The sequence below is a fragment of the Hemicordylus capensis genome, chromosome 6 (genome assembly GCF_027244095.1).
Source record: "Hemicordylus capensis ecotype Gifberg chromosome 6, rHemCap1.1.pri, whole genome shotgun sequence".
NCBI classification, from domain to species: domain Eukaryota; kingdom Metazoa; phylum Chordata; class Lepidosauria; order Squamata; family Cordylidae; genus Hemicordylus; species Hemicordylus capensis.
Window position 1 is genome coordinate 12,541,537 of NC_069662.1, and position 20,550 is coordinate 12,562,086.

Sequence of the window (20,550 nt, forward strand, 5' to 3'; positions counted from 1 at the left end):
AAGCTGTCATCGAACAACAACAACAACAAATATTTATATGCCACTTTTCAACAAAAATTTGCAAAGTGGTTTACAAAGAGAAACAATAAATAAATAAGAGGGCTCCCCGAAGGGTTCACAATCTAAAAAGAAACATAAGGTAAGACACCAGCAACAGTCACACACTGGAGGTATTATGCTGGGGATGGATACGGCCAGTTACTCTCCCCCTGCTAAATTAAAAGAATCACCATGTTAAAATGGTGCTTCTTTGCCCAGTTAGCAGGGGTAGCTGCTAACAACAGCTAGAGGATTGAAATTGGGCAGCCCTGTGATAAACCCTGCTCAGGGGTGAAGATCCCTCCCAATGTATTTGAGGAGTTCCTCCTTATTTTACTGGAAACCCGCCCCCACCCCATATTTTTCTTTTCCCCAAAAGTGTCTTTCCTCCCCCCTCCAAAATAAATTCACGAGAAATTGCTCTCCAAGCTTTTCCTCTGTCTGCACCCCTGACTCTGCTTCAGATCTCTTCTCAGCGATAGCCCTGTTCATAGGTTATATTCAACACTTATACAATGAATACACAGTGTTCACAGGCACAGAGCTGTTCACAGGTTACACTGCATACAAATAACATTTCCTAGTTCACATACATTTGAAGAGTGTGCTCAGGTTCACTTTTAAAATGAATGCAGATACAGTCATTCACACAAACATATGTACGAGTGTTTGTACACTCGTACATGTTCCGAGTGTGCATCAATTATGTACATTCGTACAATGTCATGCCTGAGAAGGGCTTATGAAGGCAGCTATAAGTAAGTCACTTTAGCCCCATTCACACGTTATGTTCAACACTCATACGGTGAGTGTACACTGTACAAGGTACAACTCTCTACACAGATTCTTCACATGTTACGCTGAACACAGGTTCAGGAGTATACTTCCTGTTTGTTCCATGCATTTGAGAAACCTGTACCCAGGTTCACTTTTGACATGAACACAGGTGCAGTCATTCCTACAAAAACATGTACGAATATACATACTTCTTTACACTTGTACAACATAATGTCTGAATGGGACTTTTCACTGAAATGAATCTACCTTTCAGAATGGTTGTGAGGAACACTTATGATCTGATCACGGGAGTTCCGATAAAGATATCCTAGGACTCTTTACATGTCATGTTGGGCACATATAGCAGAGGGAATGAGTGGGATTGTAGCCGCAGACACTGCCCTACCTCTATGCAGGTTTGGCATAACTTGTGAAAGAGCAAGCAATGTGTCTGTTTATGGATCCTAGTTATGTGCTCAGAGCCTATTTGTGAATACATTGCACACACTTAAGCTCTTCCACTGATCATGTATGGGGTGGGGGCAGGGACGGTGGGCATCCATGGGCCCAATCCCATTCCTGTTCCTCAGATCTGTTGATTGCATTAATAACCTTGATTACGATCCTCTGCATGCATTTAGCATCAAACGAGAAGAACCTTTGCGTCTTTGGTCGTAGTGCTAGAACGGAAGACTCCCAGACATGGATATTCAGTAGATTCATGGGAAGGAAGCAGGGATTTTCCTCAGGACCTCACTCTGCCGGAAGGTGGCAAGGCGAGGGAATTGCTTTCTGCACATTCCCAGAGGCCCTCTGCTTAATTACTGCTTCATATGCTCTGGGGTTTCTTATGTCTCTAGCTTTCAAAATAGGTTCCGGGCTGAGTGCCAACCTCATTACGACCTCATTAAAAGTGCCACAGACATTTGGAACGAACGTGGATATAGTTCCTCTTCTTGAAGTTGGGAGGACTTTGGTTTTGCAGTAAGTCTCCAAAGGCCTCTTTTGCCATTGCAGGTACAGAGTGGGGTTCAAAAGTTGTGAGGATGGTGGATGGAAAAGGACACTTAAATCCACCCTTTTCTTTTCTTTTTTTTGCTACAGACAGCTGATGAATAATTGCAGCATAGAAATTGGAAAATCAAAAATATCTCAGCAATGTTACCAACAGGATATGCAACCTGGTCTACCTCAAGTGATCAAAGGAAAGAAACAGGTGATTGCAAACATCCCATATCAAAATAAGGTAAGGGATGCGAGAGAGGAGAGAGGAGTGCTGAAAACTGGTTTGTTTTTCTTGTATAACCTCTAGAATTTCTGCAATATTATTTCCTTCCATTTCATAGTGCAGAATCTATGTTTGCAAACGCAAGCAACATGCCAGTGCTGCTGGATGGTACAAATTTATTTATTAAATTTGTAGACTGCCTCAGACTTCCATCTCTGGGTGGTTTACAAAAACATTTTTAAAAAATTAAAAATGAAAAGTTTAAAACAATTTCAAACCACAGACTTCCATCAAACCACAGTCAAATTAAAAAGCTTGGGTGGAAAAAAACCAGATGTGCTGGTGGCAGCTGTAGATGAACCTCTCCGGATGATCTGAGTGGGTCGTGGGGCTCATGTGAAAGAAGATATCTCTATATATAATTCTCTACGGTGTACCAGTGGCTAATCCCGTGCATAGCAGCTCTCGCGAGAGTTCGCAAGCAGAAGCACCTGATTAGGCAGTAGGGATTCCATATTCAGATAGGGAGGAGGAGCCTGTGATAGCAGAAGCACCATGGTAACTGGACAGTGGGGATTCCATATGCAGATAGGGAGGAGGAGCCTGTGATGGTTAAGGTTGTTGGAATGCAACTGTTACTGGTTATCTTAAATACCCTGGGCTGGCAGCCTAAGCTGTTTAGGTCTTTATAGGTTATAACCAGCACCTTGTATTTTGCCCGGAAACTTATTGGTGGTAGTCAGTATAGCTCTTTTAGTATAGAAGTAATATGGTCTCTTAATACTTCTCTCTTACTGAGGTATCATCTTAGTTTTGTCATCCAGGAAACTGCTATTCTGAATTGTGCAAAATAAAAATAATCACATTTCACTCTGTTTTAGATACCTCTGTAGAAATGGTGCTTTCCATATACTTCCAGATTAACCAAACTGTTCATATACTTTTGTAATTCTCATGCTAAAGCCTCTGTTTAGATAATATAACCAACAGAATTCAGGGGCTCCGTATGCTTTGCAAACTTTCTGACTTTAACCACGCTTCCTGTGGTAGGGGTTGATTCTTGTCAGTAGATGGCAGTAGTGCTCATTTCTCAAGAAACCCAGTAATGAACATGTCGAACGTAACCAGTTTTCCAACTTCAAATACTTGTTGAAGAATATACTAAACAGTTGGCTCGTTGGTCTAGGGGTATGATTCTCGCTTTGGGTGCGAGAGGTCCCGGGTTCAAATCCCGGACGAGCCCAAATATTTTTGTTGCTTGAAAGAAATCCTGATCGGCAAAAATGAACAGAAGCTAACTTTCTGCATTGGGAAATGGGGACAACATAAATCTGTTTTTAAAATAAATTGAGCATTGCTGCCTCACAAATCGGGACCAGGTGGCATGATCTTCACGGTAGCCTTGGATACCTGCACCAACCGTTATTTCAATATATTATGTTAATAAAAAATAAAATATGTAATGTAGAAGAAGGGGACACGCAGTGCTATTGGAAGAGTATTGTATTAGAAAACCCTCTTAAGAGCGTTTAAGCAGAGCGTTTAGGAGAACGAGACAACATCCATAAATATCACTAGAATGCTACAGGAAATGGCCGTAATCTATTTACAAATCTTACTAGTAGACTGCACGAAAATCGTTACTAAGCAGGGCTCCATAGCTCAGGGGTTAGAGCACTGGTCTTGTAAACCAGGGGTCGCGAGTTCAAATCTCGCTGGGGCCTTTGTTATACTTCTACTGCAGAAAAGTGGCAGGGTTATAAATCGTGGTATTTAATGAGGGTACTGAAAGGTGAGGGTTTCTTGATTCTTGCTTGTATTTTGCTATGTTTACTATCGAGTGACAAAATAAATTGTTTAGCTGGGACTGGACGTTGTTTTCGTTAGTCGCGGGTGCTTCTCTCTTTTATCCCTTTCAACCTTTTCTCCTGGTTTTTCATCACGGATGAATTAAGGGAGAGAGAAAGAGAGGAACGGAATCGGACAGACAATTTAATAACCCAGGGCTGTATAGGAGGAAATGTGATCAACTCTTTAGAGCAGTCGTGGCAAACGAGAGGCTCTCCAGCTGTGGCTGGGACTACAACTCCCATCATCCCCAGCTGCAATTGGGGCTGGAGTCGGGGGTTGTGGTCCAGCCACAGCTGGAGAGCCTCACGATGCACCCCGCTGCGTTATAGAGATCAAAGCCACAAATAAATCCCTAAAACGTTACAGTGGCTGCATTTCCAGAAGTAGAGGAGCTGTCATTGCTTCCCGGGGAAGGGCAAGCAAGGCGCTCTGTACATGCTCAGAGAAGCTTCCCTCCTTCTAGTTACCATCTCAGCGTGAATTCTTTTATTCCAATCCCATTCCGGGGTTTACATTCGCGGTTTTAGGGAGCACGTGGGGAACTCTTCCCTTAGGAACTGAGTCTTTTGTGATCTTAAGGGCTACTTTGTTGCTTTCTCCGCCCCTCCGTCCTTTCTTTCTTTCTAGTGAGAAGAAAGCGCTACTTGGTGATTCCTGTTGGAAAGGAAGGGAAAAAGTAGGATGTCTGATTTGATGTCACTCAGGCTCAGCGATGTGAATAATTTTATTTCCCCCCAAGGTTTGGATTCCTCCCACTGTTGGTTGTTTTTGGTTTTTTTAAAAAGAAAAGGCATGAATGAGTTTGATTTTCCCGTTCTGGACCTGACCTGAAAACTTCGTTGATGACGTTCCCCTACTGGACACAGAAGAACAGACATAGCACGTTACCATTAGGTGGCAGTAAACCAGGAACACTCATTGCAGACTCCACTTTGCAGCATGAGGCTCGTTGGTCTAGGGGTATGATTCTCGCTTAGGGTGCGAGAGGTCCCGGGTTCAAATCCCGGACGAGCCCTGTTTTTTGTTTTTTAAAAAAACATATCATGCATTTCCTCACAAAACCAACTGAACTTGTATCAAGTTTTCATCAACATGCTCTCTTCCTCCTCCTTGGAAAAGACTTTCTGCATATTGCCTTCATAAGATAATACTCTTCTGTTTTTGGACTCCTTTTTGTGGGGTTTTTTTCCTTCTTTCTTTTTATATATTTCATTGGGTGGTATTTTCTAAATGAACTGCTTTTTCATGACCGTAAGTCACTCTGAGTGTTTGTTTTTAGCAATGGAAAGGTGTGATTGACTTGATGAGGAAAATTACTTGAAGTTGAAATTACTTGAAAATTACTTGAAAATTCCATTGAAATTAAAAGGACAAGTTAAGGCATTGCCTAACTTGTTCTTTTAATTTCATGGGGACTGCACTGAGTAATTTTTCTCATCAAGTCAGCAAGTGTATATACATACATTTACTTGTTTGTTTATTTCTAGGACTTTCCACCACTCCTTCGTATCCCATAAGGGGCTCCCAAGGTGGCTCAAAATAATAAAGAACATTGCAAGATACATAACATCTCGTGAGGAACATTACAATATAATACAAGAAGTTCTGATAAGAACTAATCTGCCTACTTTTCTTTCACTATAATCTTAATTGATATTACCGTCTTCACAAGTTAGCCCACTTCCACCTCAAACATTCACACATCTGCCATCTTGAATTGGGGTGGATGACACCATCACAAACTATGTCGTTGAGGTGTCCCTATGTGTCCCTACAGGTGTTGCAAATTTTGTTCACATTGGTTAGGCGGTTCACAAGTTAGCCCAAATCGGTCTAAGCATTGCAAAGTTCACACACACACACCACACACAGAGTGCAGGGTGGTCTCATAAGCTTACTTTCCTTAAGTAGGCTAATAGTATAAAAATAACTAAAAACAAATGACTAGGCAGGGGCGTAACTATAATAGGGCAAGGGGAGACAGTTATCTGGGGGCCCACTGCCTTAGGGGGGCCCCCGGAGGCAAGTCACATGACTGACCCCCCCAGCTGCGCACCCACCCGGGCTTCCTTCAGTTGTGTTCATCCTCTGAAATTGACGGGAGTGTTAAGACCTGGAGCTACCAGAACAGCATTTCTTTCTTTAGTACCATGAAATGACTTGCATTGTCCACAATTTACAAAACCATTTTGAAAATTAGATAGATAGATAGATAGATAACTATGCTTTTTGTTACCGCTATTCAGCCTTATTTAAGATTTGTTTACTTCATGAGCTGAGCTTCAGTGAGCGGGGGGGGGGGCATTTTAAAATCTTGTCTCTGGGCCCACTCCAACCTTGCTATGCCCCTGTGACTAGGCATCAGCCTAGGAACAGAAGATACTATAGGGGAAAAGTATATGTTGTTGGACAACTGATCTTCTCAAGCTTAGAACTTCCTCCCTCCCTTAAATAAAAAATTATCCGCAATATCAACAAACAAAAAACCCCAATTCATTCCGAAGAAGGGAAGCAAAAACACCAGCATTAAATTCAGGTTAGTTTATTTTCAAGATAAAGGTGAAATATGTGAAGCAGTTTTTCGTTCTTAGTAAATAAGCAATCATGGGGAAATGAGAAAGAGTGGGTGGGGATATATATAATGAATAAATAACAAGTATCCTTTGCCCCACACCTCACTCTGGGACTTCTGTCTGCAAGTGGACAGGGTATCCGTTGGCACAGGCAATAATTATTCTTTCACTGCCGCTGGTCCTCTCGTACTGGCAACTGGTTGCCCAAGAGCCTCTTCGAAGCTTACACATAGTGAGGGAGAAGGGGGCATTGCTTTCCCGGAGATCGCCCGTGGTGGGTTGTCCTCCCTGGCCACACACATCTTGGATGTGGGAGGGGTCCGCGTGGATGAAAGTGTTGAGGTGTTTGCAGTGTTTGGGGGTTGCCATGTCACGGCGCTGCATCATGAGGTTGCAGTACTGCTGAGGATCAGGCACTTGCGTCGTTGGGTAGTCGATGTGTTCCCTCTGGAAATTCTGGTAACTTGCAGCGCTGGCCACAGCTAAGCAGGCCGCCAGCAGAGGGAACAAGGTGGTGAGCCTAGCATTTGGGACTTTCTGCTCCATGGTAGTCTCTGCCTCTTTCTGTTAGGGATGAGGAGAAAGGCATGAGCTGAAGCAGAAGAGGGCAGAAGCACAGACAGGCCCCAGGAACTTGGTATCTCAGGCAGAAATCAAAATGGCGCCTCCATGAGCAAAGAGAACCATGTGCTACCTAATTGATAATTTCCTGCTTTTTAATAACCTTGTGACCATAATAACCCTGTGCCACATGAAGTGGGGTGACTCAAATTGCTTAAAGGTAGGGATGGCTCTGAGCAGGAACTTGCTGAGGAAAAAAGAAATCCCTATGAGTGTCCCCTGCTCAATGGAAAAACATAACAACCAGCCACATCACTGGCTGATGTTAGTGAGGAAAAATGTTACCATGTGATGGTGATACATCCTGTGAGGTAGTGCTCCTAAAGAGTTAGGGCAGGAGAGGAGAAAATAAATGAACCAGGGACACCATTTTTAGGGGAGGGGAGGTTCAAAAGATTGAACCAGGGACACAATTTTTCATTTAAAATATGTTTATATTTTAAATGAAAAATGCTGTCCCTGGTTCAATTTTTTTTTAACTGTCCCTCCCCTAAATCTTTCAAAGCACTGCTTCATAGGATGTATCATAATAAAGTGATATCAACATTATGAATGGGTGGGTCAGATGAGACTTTATCCACTGGCTCAACACACATGATAAGGATATGCGCACAGCATGAACACACACATCCTCTGCCCATAGTATGTCGGGGCAAATTCCCAATCATGTGGGGGAGAAGGCTTAGAATTGGTATTAGTATCTGGGCCTCATGTATAGGAGCACTTTGGACAAACAGACACCCCGCATACTATCTTAGGGAAAGGTATTCTGGTGAGATGGGAAGGGGGCAGGGGTGTCAGGGGGTGGACCATGGGGTACAGACCCCCAATGAATTGTTCATAGCTCTGAATCTCATCAGTCACCTCCCTCCTCCATGACATCTTCCAGAATGGAAGTGCAGCCATGGAGAGCATCAGCACAGAGCATCTCAGAAAGAGCTCCCAGCCTCAACTCGCTCTCTGCTGCTTCCACCATCAGAGGTGCTGCATTACAATATTTAAAAACAGATGTAATTATTATTGGCGGGAATATTGTCCACGGCTAGCTGAGCAGAGAGGCACCTTATAAAAGTGGCGCTGCTGCTCTCTATTTAGCAGAGGGAGAGCAACCGGTTCTATCCATCCCCAGCACGGCATCTGTCCAGCGGCTGTTGCTGGTGTCTATCTTATGTTTCTTTTCTAGATCTGGGGACAGGGAGCCCTTTGAGGACAGGGAGCCTTTTATTTATTTATTTATATCTATGTAAATGGCTTTGGGGACTTTGTGATGAAAAGAGGCATATAAATATTTGTTGCATTCATACTGAGTTCAATTAATTATCAAAAATGGGGCTGTGGACCCAGATCTTTTAAGGACCAAGCAATGCCTCTGGAATGGGAGAAGAACATGTGCTTTTACAGCACACAAGTATCCTTATGACATGTGCTTGACCGAGCAGAAGTCATATCATTCTTCAAACCACTCCAACATAAAGTTCCCAAATGGGTGTACAAGGAATGTAAACACAATTTAACACTTTAAAACAATTGAAACATTTTAGCAATTATAGTATCCATCTTATTTATTTATTATTTATCTGTGTAAACCGCCCTGAGCCATTTTTGGAAGGGCGGTATAGAAACCGAATTAATAATAATAATAATAATAGTAGTAGTAGTAGTAGTAGTAGTAGTAGTAGTAAAACTACTACTTTAATGCCTAATTAGTGGAGCAAACTATCTCAAAATCTGTGGAGCAACTGGGATTAAACAGAGCAGGAGTGTCAAGACATCAGAGACAAACTACCTCCCTTTCTACCTCCTCTCAAGCCCCAGAAATACATCTTCCCATCCCCACTGTCCTTGATATTCTCCTTGTTCTGAAAGTGTGGTTTTCTTGTTTTTCAGATTATCTGGCCTGAAATTTGTATTTAAATAGGAAGCTTAGGAGCTCGTAGTTTTTCAACACACCTCCGCCTCCTTCCACTAAGTAAATATAGTGAATTGGTAATAACTGGGCTCCCCAAAAAAGGCGAAAAGGGAATGAAGTTAATTTTTATCCAATTCCTCCTTTTCTCAAATTAGTACCTCATATCCCCTCTCCCTGTCACTGCAACCTTGTTCCTCAAGTACAAGAAACTCTGCGACATAAAAATATACATTTCATCCAAACAGTTTCCTAAACATACCTCTGGATTAAGATGCTGCTGTCTCCTCTGACACTATCCCTGGATATGAAAGCAAGGGAAATAGTATTCCCCAGGGAAGGAAGTGCATTACTATTACTGACAAGCAGGCTGTGAGTCAGGGAAACTGGAAAGACCAGAAAAATTTCCAAGCAATAATGCAGAGCATTGGCAAATGCCAGAGGCACCGTCATGTTCCCAAGCCGTTCCTTGCCATCATGAGGAACAGACACCTTTGCCTGATAATGTGTGGCAAAAACCAGGAGAGACATTTGCCGTCATACACCAGGAGCTTTCCCACATGGTGCTGGGGGTTTGTGATTATTTAGCAAAGTCCAAGGAAGCTGGCGCGCTTCCAGTTACAGAGTGCAGCGTTCAGTGGTTGCAGCTATTTAAGGAACACACATGGAGATCACTGTAGAGTAAAAACTAAATTGATTTATTGGTGAAATACATTTGGGATAAGAAAGACCTATTCTATTAGCTATATAATGAATAGGTAGGGGGAGAGAGAGAGAGAGAGAGAGAGAGAGAGAGAGAGAGATGTTTCTACCTTCTCTCTAGGAGGAAAGGAAGAGGACTCACTCACTACAGGAAGTACCTGAGGAGTCAAAGCAGGGGCCATAGAGTAGAGGCAAGCAGGGACAGGTAAGGAGACCCTCACTAGCTACTAGGGATGTGCACAAACCTGTTTGGCATTCTATTCTTAGAACACCAAACAGGTTTGGAACCCCTGCGTTAGAACCAGTTCAAAGGCGGGGGTGGTTTTAAGGATGGGGGAGGGTGCACTTACCCCCCCCCACCTTCCCCCTTTGGCGCTCTGTGAATAAATAGTCTAGTGGGGTGGCAGCATACCTGCTTGCTGTCCCATTGTTTTACTGACCAGAAGTGACCAGATGTGGCGGGTGCATGTGTGCACATCGTGGGCACTTCACATGCACGCCCGGCGCACTTCCAGTCAGTAAAAGAACGGGGCGGCAAGGAGGTACCAATGCGGGTGGCAGCGGCCACTGCTTCTGCACCCACAGCTGCAGGGGGTTTCCGGGCAAGGGGGTGTCCCCCTCACCCTCTACATCCTAGGGAAATTTCTTCCCTCTTGTTCAATGGTGACTATGCCACTGCTTCAGAGGGGAGCATGACAGGGGTACCTGATCCCTCCCACAGCCCCCAGGGATTGCTCAAAACTGTTCTTTCTCAACCCCCACCAATATTCCCTCCACCCCCCCCCACTCATTTGCCTTCCTTGTGTTAGCAGCAAGAGAATGGATGGACATCTTGCCCCACTTCAATTTCATTCATTCATTCAACTGAGTATACTGAATTTTTGTCTGATTATCCAAAAGCCACTTACAAATGCAGTGAAACAATCAAACCACAGTAAAACAAAAGCAAATAGAACACCAGTCCCATATCCAAGGGCACTGATTGCCTGGCACACTGTGATGACTGTATTGCAGACCCAAGGAGCACTGGGAATCGTGCTTCCCCAGGGAAACTGCCCTGTGACATCAGCATGGGAATATTTCAATTCCCAATGCTCCTCAGTTCTAGCACATACTGATCACAGCAGGCCAGGCATCAGGGAGGGGAGGAAGAAGCAATTTGTCCTTCTATTCATCTGTTGCCATCACTGGAGCTACAAGAAAGGTATGTAGGGGAAATGTGGACTTGAGGCAGAGAGTCAGGGGATAGGTGGATAGGTGGGAGGCAACCAGAGAGGCAGGAAGGGCTTGGATTAATATCTAAACCATGGGAAAAAATATGTCATAATGCATTTCTCACAATGGAGGAACAGTACAATGAGAACAGTATATTGTTGCTAGGTTTGAGCGGTGGTTGCATAAAGCTCACCTCTTCACTAGACAGGAGGTGATCACATACAATCAGTGGTCATGAGTATAATCTCTCAGGCAGCATGGCCCATCAAGTAGAAGAGCTCTGGCATCTTTAGACACATCAGCAATGATGTTTATAACAGGACAAGCAAGAATTCTTGAGTGATTTTCTGGGATCTGCTCTGCTTCTAGTCTCCTGAAGTGGTGCAGCGAGGAAATGCTTGACTAATAAGCAGAAGGTTGCCGGTTTGAATCCCTGCTGCTACTCTGTCGGGCAGCAGTGATATAAGAAGATGCTGAAAGGCACCATCTCATACTGTGTGGGAGGAGGTAATGATAAACCTCTCCTGTATTCTACCAAAGAAAACCACAGGGCTCTGTGGGCACCAGGAGTTGAAATTGACTTGACGGCATACTTTACTTTACTTTTGCACTCCTGCTGCCTTCCATCTGCCCCTCTTTTTCAAACACATTTTCCTCCTTTCAGTCAGCCCTTCTCATGCCATGAATGCTTCTTTTCTAAACCAAGAAGTGCTGGTGCTCAGTCCTTCCTAGAGGACACAGCCATTCCTTACCCTAACACACAATGCTTGGGAATAGAACGTGAAGGAAGAGCACTCCAAACATCTTAAAAGGTACGCTCCTGTTTATGATTATTTGCCCATTCTTTTAATGCAAATTTCTTTTAAAGATACTGAAATGATATTCTTGTAATTCCATATTTTCTTTATTGTTCTCGATTTGGAATGCTTTTGAATCTAGTAGTATTAGTGGAAAGGAAATTCTCATTCTGGCTACTTACACATGAATGACATACATCCAAATTTATCAATAAATCTTACAATGGAAAGTGTTCTCCACTGAAATGGAGAAATTCAGTTTTAATAGAAACTGAAATTTCAATTTTTTAAAAAGAAAAACAACCTCTGAAAGTGTACACATATTAAAAGTCAGATCAATCTAGTAATTCTAATATGCTTCTGAATTACAAGATTGGATGGATCTTTGTTGCATAATATAATTTTATCCTGCCTTTTTAAAATCGCACAAAGTGACTTCATGAGCCTTGTTATGAGCCTTGTTAACTGCTTTGCAATCATGTAGGGGGAAAGGGATATAAATAAACAAGCATAAATAATAAGCAGCAAGTCTAACACTCTCTTCTGCTTACCACTGTCCTTTGTTACTGCAGCACAAGTACCGATGCCTTGAATAGTAAACCAGGCTTGGTAATCATACCTAGAGCCATCAGTCCATGTCCATCCAGAACACGAGAGGCAGGACAAGAAAAAGACAGGTGAGAAGGGAATTTATCCCCCGCCACCCCAAGAGAAGCTATTTTAAGGCATAAAGAGGAGCCTTTTCCGAACAACTATGTTTGTGGCTGGCAAGGAACTGAGGAGGCCAAAAGATAGAGATTACAGTTCAGAGATTCTTAGGCTTGGGAATCTTTAGGACTCATCCCCCGAATGTGCCCTCTATCTGGGCTTTCAGTGGGGTGGATGGTCAAAGTAACGAGAATTAGGGCAACCCCAATCCTTTTGAATAGAAGCTAGGTTAATTCTATATCCTTGAACTGTGTGTTTGGATGGAATTGTTCTGAACAAACTACTAATTCTAAGGAGGGGACTTCTATACTAATTCTAAGGTGCAGGCTTTTATACCCTAAAGATCAAGCTTTTGGTGGCAGGGCTGAGCAGTTCCCACCTTTTTGGTGCTGTGATTTTGCAATCTATTGTTTTCTGGGGAATTCAGATAAGCTGAATCACCCAAGGGTGGAGATCAGTATGGATGTGAGGGAGATTAATCTAATCATGAGGCTCTAGTCTCCAATGTGAATTTAATCAATAGTGGAGAGATTGCTGGTTACCTTTGGATGGGTAGATTGCTCTGTTGAGGAATTTATTTATTATTACCTTTAATTTTCTGGGGGAAACCTCATAGGATATGCATACCAAGCCCACCTGATTTTCATGTAAAGTCTTCCCAAGTCATCTGGGCTACTCAGACACTTGTTCAGCCCTTTTGTTCTTGAGATTCAGTATGGAGAGAGACACACACATTGCAGCCAAATCTTATCGCACATTCCATTACAAACGTCTGTTTCTGCTTGTTCTCTGGCAATACCAGTTTGGATCTGAAAAAGGTTCTGCTTCTGCCTAGGAGACTCTCAAGCATATAGTTTTGGGCTGGAAAGGGGGGTTACTCCTAACACTGAGCAATGACTTACAACAAGCAGATCCCTCTTTGCTTTTTAAGACTTCCTCAGATGTAAATAAGCCAACATGGGGCAGAGTGCTCTAAGGCATGTTGGAATGCAGTGGGGAGGAAGAGAAAAGCAGAAGAAGCAAGATGAATGACTGCAGCTCTGAAGGTGATTGTGGGTATCCTTCCTTCCTTCCTTCCCATATAAATAAATATATCTGACATCACTCTCTGGATCAAAACACGCCAAAGAGAGACAGAGCTGCAGTAATGGGTGACTTCAATTACCCTCACATAGACTGGACAAATTTATGTGCAGATATTGACAGAGAGGCCAAATTTCTAGACATGCTAAATGAATGCATTAGAACAGTTGATCGCGGAACCAGCCAGAGAGAAGGCGACCTTGGACTTAATCCTGAGTAATGCCCAGATCTGGTGTGAGATGTCGGAGTTGTAGAACCCTTGGAGAACAGTGACCATAGTATGATCCATTTCAGCTTTTATGAGAGTGGAGCATTGGCAAGGAACAGATGTACACTGCTAACGCAGATGTGTTGGACTTCAGAGGAGGAAACTTTTTTTAAAAGAGGGGACTGGTAAAAAGGAAGCAAAAAGGAGAGTCAGGAGTGTCAAATTACTCCATAAAGTATGGGACTTATTTAAAACCATAATAATAGAAACTCAGTTGGAATGTATACCAAGAAGGATGAAAGGTACCACCAAGTTCAGGAGGATGCCCGCATGGCTAACAAATAGCAGGTGCACACAGTTGCGCAAGAACGCTCCTTGGACCAATGCAGAAATTGTGCAAATGGCAATTCTGGGGAAGCATTGTGTTTTGTAGACATGCATCAGGCAGAAATTCATTAGGAGCATCTCTAGTATGCAGTTGGGGAAGCTGAACCTTTTGGAAAAAGATGATCTAGTTTACATAGTATACTTGGACTTCCAAAAAGCTTTTGATAAAGTTCCCCTCCAAAGGCTCTTGAGTAAACTTAGCAGTCATGGGGTAAGGGGACAGATTCATGTGTGGAACGGTAACAGGAAACAGAAGGTAGGAATAAATGGATAGTTTTCACAATGGAGGGGAAGTAAGAAGTGGGATCCCCCAGGGATCTGTACTGGGACCAGTGCTCTTTAACTTGTTCATGAATGATCTAGAAGTTAGCTGTCTAATACAACTGTCTAATACCACAGCCCATATAGCTGTCTAATACAACTGAACTTTTTACCACATTCATACAGTAGCTTAGGTATGCTCTTGAAATGTCCTTGGTGCACACTGAAAACACAGTGTGTGAGCTGACCCCAGTTATGCACCTAGGTAATTTGAGAGCCTGGACCTAAAGGCCTTTGGAGGCCCCCCCTCCAAGTTAAGCATCGTTTTTTAATACATAGAGGCTATTCTCACAATTGCAGAAAAACGGGCTAGCCTCCGCGAGCCCGATTTCCTGCAATCGTGAGAATCACCGGGCTTGGCTGTGAGCCCGGTGGTTCTAGAGCGGGTAACCCGCTCAAGTACCCCTCCCCTAAAACCTGGTTTTTTTGATCGTGAGTAGCCGTGGCTTTTGGGGTCTCGCGCAGGGCATGCTGGAGCTTGTGGGGGCCAACTGGCCCCTGCTCCCCCCAGCCCCTGCTGGCTCTGTTGCAGAGCCAGCAATCGTGTGGGCAGCCGATTTGGCCGCCCAGGGCTCCTGCCCGGATCGTCTGCGGAGAAAGCGGGCTTAGCCCGCTCTCCCCGCAAAACCAGCAAAACCGGGTCTCACTGATTGTGAGACCCGCCTCATAGGCTCTTGAAGACACAAACGACACCACCCAGGACAGACTAAAGGGGGTTTGGAGGCCCCCAGGGGGTGTGGAGTCAATGGATTTTGACCCCGAAGCCCAGGGGTAAGAGTGCCTCTGGCTGACCCCGTCATGTTATTGTAACTAGTATCTAAACCCAGGATCAGATCTGGAGAAAGAAATGCAATGTAGCATGGACACAGACTTCTGCAGAATATTCATCCACTCACCCAAAGTCCTTGTCTTCATCCGTTGCTGTAGGCAATGGATGCAACAAGTGTATGGAAGCATCAGAAGATGTCTCGTCTGCCTGTCACCACTTTATGGAGCCCAGCAGGGACTGGCACATTAGCAGGGTGTCAACGTCAAAGGAAACCTGCTTCCCAACCATTTCCCCAAATCCTCATCATCTGGAAATGATAGAGTGATGCTGGCATACGAGAAGCAGGGATTCTTGCGCAACTTGTCCCATTAGCTTAGAAAGCAGCATTTGTACTAGAGGCAAGATTTGTCCAGGGCAGGAAAAGCAGAGGCTTGGACTGAACTGCTTGAAGATTATGAGCAACCAGGTGGGCTGGTATCCTTCTGGAGGGCTGATTGTTTGGCGAGCCAGACTACCCACCAAATCCTACTACACTGCACTGTGGGTCAAGCTAAAGAACTATTGATTGATCAATTTAGAATATTTATATGCAGGGAGAAGAGAGCTGGTCTTGTGGAGGCAAGCATGACTTGTCCCCTTAGCTAAGCAGGGTCCACCCTGGTTGCATATGAAAGGGAGACTAGAAGTGTGAGCCCTGGAAGATATTCCCCTCAGGGGATGGAGCCGCTCTGGGAAGAGCATCTAGGTTCCCTCCCAAGATAGGGCTGAGAGAGAATCCTGCCTGCAACCTGGGAGAAGCTGCTGCCAGTCTGCAAAGACAATACTGAGCTAGATAGACCAATGTAGGGGCGTAACCACAGTAGGGCAGGCAGGGCACGTGCCCTGGGTGCCACTTTGGGAGGGGGCGCACCAAGGTGCCATGACCCACCCCCACCCCCACCCAACTCAATGTATTTTGTAATCAGGCAGCCGCGCCAACGCGGCACCTCCCCCCTGCGAGCTCTTGAATCTGGCTGGCCTGGGCGCCTCGCTGCCCACGAGTCTGTTCACCCCACCCCCACCAAATTTATTTTCCAAGCAGCCGCGCTGCGCAGCCCCCCCCCCGCACCTGGCTCCGGCTGGCTGAGCATTTCTCACTGCCTGCGGGAGCGGCATTGTTGGTCAGCATGATGACCTTGGAGTCCTCCTCCCAGTCCTCTCCGCCCACCACTCACGCGCATGCTCAAGTTGATCCTAGCACGCACGTGCTGTTGAGAAGTGACGTGGAGAGGATGACGAGTGTTGCCTGCCTGTTGCTGCTGCTCTGAGTCCTGCCGTGGAAAGGAAAAGGTCAAGAGGATCTGCTTTGGTGGCCAGCACAACAACATCACCACCACCACCACCACCATCAATAAAGTTTTCACAGGAGGATCAGGTGTGTGTGTGTTTTTTAAAAAATTATTACTATTATTACAATGAATGAATGAATGAATGTATCTCTTTAATTCTTTAAAATACTGGAGCTGTGGGCTTGCTTTGGTTCGAGAGCTGGCTTGCTTGTTATTTGCTGGGGCCACCGGGGGTGTCTCGGGCTGGCGGGGGGTGGCAGCGGCTGGGCAGCTGGAGGGTGGTGGCGGGGGGTGGGCGGCATCCCCACCCCGAGTTTAAAAAAGCAGTGGCGGCGCGGGCCGCGGCATCATGTGCCACGCTGCTGCTGTGCCTGGGCGGCGGACAGAGAGAGGTGCAGCCTCTCCCTCCCCCTCCTCCTGCCCTTTCCCAGTGGGTGGTTGGTCGGCCTGGCCTCGGCGTGCCCTCAACACTCCAGAGGCCTCCCCCTGGCCCCCCTCCTGAGTCCTGCCCTTTGCTGGGGTCCTTCTTCCCCAAAATCCCACGGCGCGGCGGATCCCAAAGCAACGCCGAGGCCTGCTGCCGTGTCTGGGCCCGGCGCGTCACTTTCTTCTATTCGCAAGTCAACTGTGTTATGGCTGTGGGGCGGGCAGCCGGGGGGTGGGTGAGCAGGCCAGGGGTCCTCCATCCACCCCGGCGGTGGCGGGTGGCGGATGTACGACTGGAGTGACGCTGAGGCCTGCCGTTCGGCCCGGCGTTGCTTCTCAACTGTGCGGCGTGCCTGCAGTTTTTGGAATGGACATCCTGCTATTAGCAGGGAAAGGGAATTTAAATCCCTTTAAATGTCATTTAAGCCCTTCTGCTGACTGCAATTGCACCACTGTCTAGGAGTAGTGTAGGGACCTATCAGCTGTCAAACTCCATGTGCTCTTGTTTACAAACAGAAGCACGTGGCAGGGGAATGACATCATAGTGCCCACATGGGTGCTGACATCATGGGAGCTATCAAAATGTGCTTAAATCACCAGAAATTATCAAAGGAGGGGCTTACATCACAGGAAATGGGCAGAGGAGACTCTCATGTGACAGGAAAGGGTCCGAAGTAGGGGTACACCCTCACCCCAAGAAGTTTAGCCCTCACCCTCCATTCCTACCCCAGAATGTGTCCAGGCATGTCCCAAAGGTCGGCATGTGACCCCTCTACGAACGTGCCTAGCCATCCTGGACCAATAGGAACAGGTTTCAGGTCCCGGAAAGGTCTGAGTGTGCCAATGTAATAATAATAATAATAATAATAATAATAATAATAATAATAATAATAAATTCAATTTCTATACCGCCCTTCCAAAAATGGCTCAGGGCGGTTTACACAGAGAAATAATAAATAAATATGATGGCTCCCTGTCCCCAAAGGCCTCACATTCTAAAAAGAAACATCAGACAGACACCAGCAACAGTCACTGGAGGTACTGTGATAGGGGTGGATAGGGCCAGTTACTCTCCCCCTGCTAAATAAAGAGAATCACCCCATTTAAAAGGTGCCTCTTTGCCCAGTTAGCAGGGGTCAGGCAGCCATTATGTGTAACTTTATTTGCCAAAACGGGGTCAAGTGACCCCTCTATGAACAGGACTAGGCGTTGTGTGTTTAGAAAGAGCCCATTTTACTGCTGTACAGAGACGATGGCTGATGCTAAGACTCTGCTGAGTTCCATGGTCCTATCACTGCCACAGGCACCCATGAAGATTAGGCCTATGAAACTGTGGAGTCTGTCCTTCCCTCATACTGGACTGAAAACCCACCAGACAGCTGACCTTATTGCTGGTGAGGTTCTGGTTCCAGAAACTAACTTTGCAACAGAACCAATGGATGAGGATTATAAACTAGAATGTGATTGTGGCCACTGTAACACCAACCCTGCAGCCCCCATGGAAACTGAAGATGGAGAGTCTTCAGCTACTGCCTCCAAAGAGGGAAATGGGTGTTCATCAGATTCTGAAACAAAAGCTGTGTAGGAAAAAGAAAAAATTGGTGAAGAGCAGACTCCAATATACATGGTGCGATGAGCGTTGTTGTGATAGTTCATGTGGAGAGTATACTTATTCAGATGAGTGTGGGTGCAAATCTTTCTTGTCATCCAGGCCAAGGGTATCCTGTTGTGACTATAAGTGCTGTAGATTGAGCAAAGACTGGTCATCTTGTGATTGCCTGTCCCCAAGCCCTGGCAACCCAAGATCCGCTTACTGCAGGACAGTTTGCTTTACTTCATCATCCAAAGGTGGGGAGGAGGAAGTCATGGATGGCATTTTGCTTACAAAACCTGAAGAGCCAGAACCAGCTGAGGAAATCGACAAGCTGGTAACTTGGATGTGATTTAATCTGACTGCTTTGTCTGCCTGTGTTTTACCCAGCAATATTAAAATATTGCCCTCTTTTGTGCAGGTGCGGGTCTTTGAGAACATGCACCTCGGGGATGTCAACGTATCCTGCATTTCCTGTGCATATAGTGGTGGTAACCAATAAAAGAAATTTGCTTTAAATATGTGTGTTCATACCTGTGTTAAGCAGAACCATGGCTAGACACAAGGAAATCCTAGAGAACATATATTTCACCCCTGGGAGAGTGGGGAGTTTCGGGGGTGTAAATCCGTTATTTCAAGAGGCCATGCAGCACAGTAAAGAGCTGAGTAAAAGGCATGTTGAGGCCTGGCTTTCAGAGCAGGGTGCTTACATTCTACACACACCTGCAAGGATTCATTTTAAAAGAATCAAGACTGTTGTTTCAGGGGTGGATGCACAATGGCAGGCAGATTTAGTGGACATGCAACAGTATTTACAACAATGGCTACAAGTACATTTTGACCGTGGTGGATATTCTATCTAAATATGCATGGGTTGTACCTCTAAAAGACAAAACAGAGAAGCAAGTGGCCACAGCTCTTAAAGCTATTATCAGAGAAGGCCGAGAGCCTGGCAAGCTTCAGACCGAAAGAGGGAGTGAGTTTTTAAACAAGCCTGTAGGTGCACTGTTAAAGGAGCAAGGGATTCACCACTGTGTTACCAAAAATAATGTCAAAGCAGCCCTATTGGAGAGACTGAACAGGACATTAAAAACCTGTATGTGGAGATATTTTACTGCTCACAACACCTTCAGATATACTGATATCCTGCCTCAGCTCCTAAAGAGCTATAACCACAGCTTTCACAGAACCATGCAGTGCAGGCCGGTAGATGTCACCACCAGCAACAACCTGTCTGTTTGGAAAAGAGTCTATGGTAGCACTAGCCATAAAAAAAGCCAAGTCTCCTGTGTTAAGAAAAGAAGATTGTGTCAAGATTTCTAAAATTAAAGGAGTTTTTGAGAAAGGTTATGAACAGAACTACACCACAGAATTGTTTATAGTGGACCAAGTCATTGGAAGAGCTGAAAGGCCGGTCTATCTGCTGAAAGACTACCTGGGGGAGCCTGTTCTCGAGAGCTTCTATCTTGAAGAATTACAGAAAGTTAAAGTGGGGGTGGACAAAGTGTACAGGGTTGAAAATATTCTAGCTACAAAAGGGTGTGGTAAAATAAAACAACATTTAGTGAAGTGGGTAGGTTGGCCTGACAAGTTCAATAGCTGGGTGCCTGCTTCAGACCTCTGCAATGGGTAATCGGGGTTTTTACATTACACTCCCTAGTAATGCCAGCAAGAAGGTTTTTCCACAGAACACTAGCTCAGCCCTCACCATCTAGTTAGCCAGACCGCTGGATCTTCCTGGGGAGTGAGAAGTGGGGCTCTCGGAGATACAACACCCATGCACTTGGGACATCATCATGGCAGATACCCCCTTTCAATATGCTACGGGGTTAAAGAAATGGACCTTCTACTTACAAAAGGGGTATTACTCCTGCATTGCATATTTGCCACATGATATGAATGAAACCACAAGCACCCAGAGCACTCTAGAGGGAACACCCCTGCTTTATGACCTTGTTACTAGAAATATTCAGTTTATGAGTCCTAACAATGCATTCACCTTTTCTGCAGGGGCAGAATT

The 20,550-nt window shown here is 45.1% G+C and overlaps 1 protein-coding gene and 3 non-coding genes across 4 annotated transcripts; 3 read left to right on the top strand and 1 right to left on the bottom strand.

Moving 5' to 3' along the window:
• The first annotated feature begins 3,215 nt into the window (after positions 1–3,215).
• On the top strand, positions 3,216–3,287 carry TRNAP-UGG (transfer RNA proline (anticodon UGG)). Its single transcript has one exon. It is a non-coding gene; the product is annotated as a tRNA-Pro (tRNA).
• A 408-nt stretch (positions 3,288–3,695) lies between these two features.
• On the top strand, positions 3,696–3,768 carry TRNAT-UGU (transfer RNA threonine (anticodon UGU)). Its single transcript has one exon. It is a non-coding gene; the product is annotated as a tRNA-Thr (tRNA).
• A 1,070-nt stretch (positions 3,769–4,838) lies between these two features.
• Positions 4,839–4,910, top strand: TRNAP-AGG (transfer RNA proline (anticodon AGG)). The gene has a single exon. It is a non-coding gene; the product is annotated as a tRNA-Pro (tRNA).
• A 1,517-nt stretch (positions 4,911–6,427) lies between these two features.
• On the bottom strand, positions 6,428–9,369 carry RNASE12 (ribonuclease A family member 12 (inactive)). Its single transcript, XM_053265712.1, has 2 exons — positions 9,258–9,369; positions 6,428–7,032 (listed from the first exon to the last, which is right to left on the bottom strand). The coding sequence occupies exon 2, from the start codon at positions 7,012–7,014 to the stop codon at positions 6,571–6,573; it is 444 nt and encodes a 147-aa protein (XP_053121687.1). The 5' UTR covers positions 7,015–7,032; positions 9,258–9,369; the 3' UTR covers positions 6,428–6,570.
• Positions 9,370–20,550: the final 11,181 nt, after the last annotated feature.

Bases quoted from the DNA above. Each gene is read 5' to 3' on its own strand.
- RNASE12 (XM_053265712.1), bottom strand. From the start codon at position 7,014: ATGGAGCAGAAAGTCCCAAATGCTAGGCTCACCACCTTGTTCCCTCTG.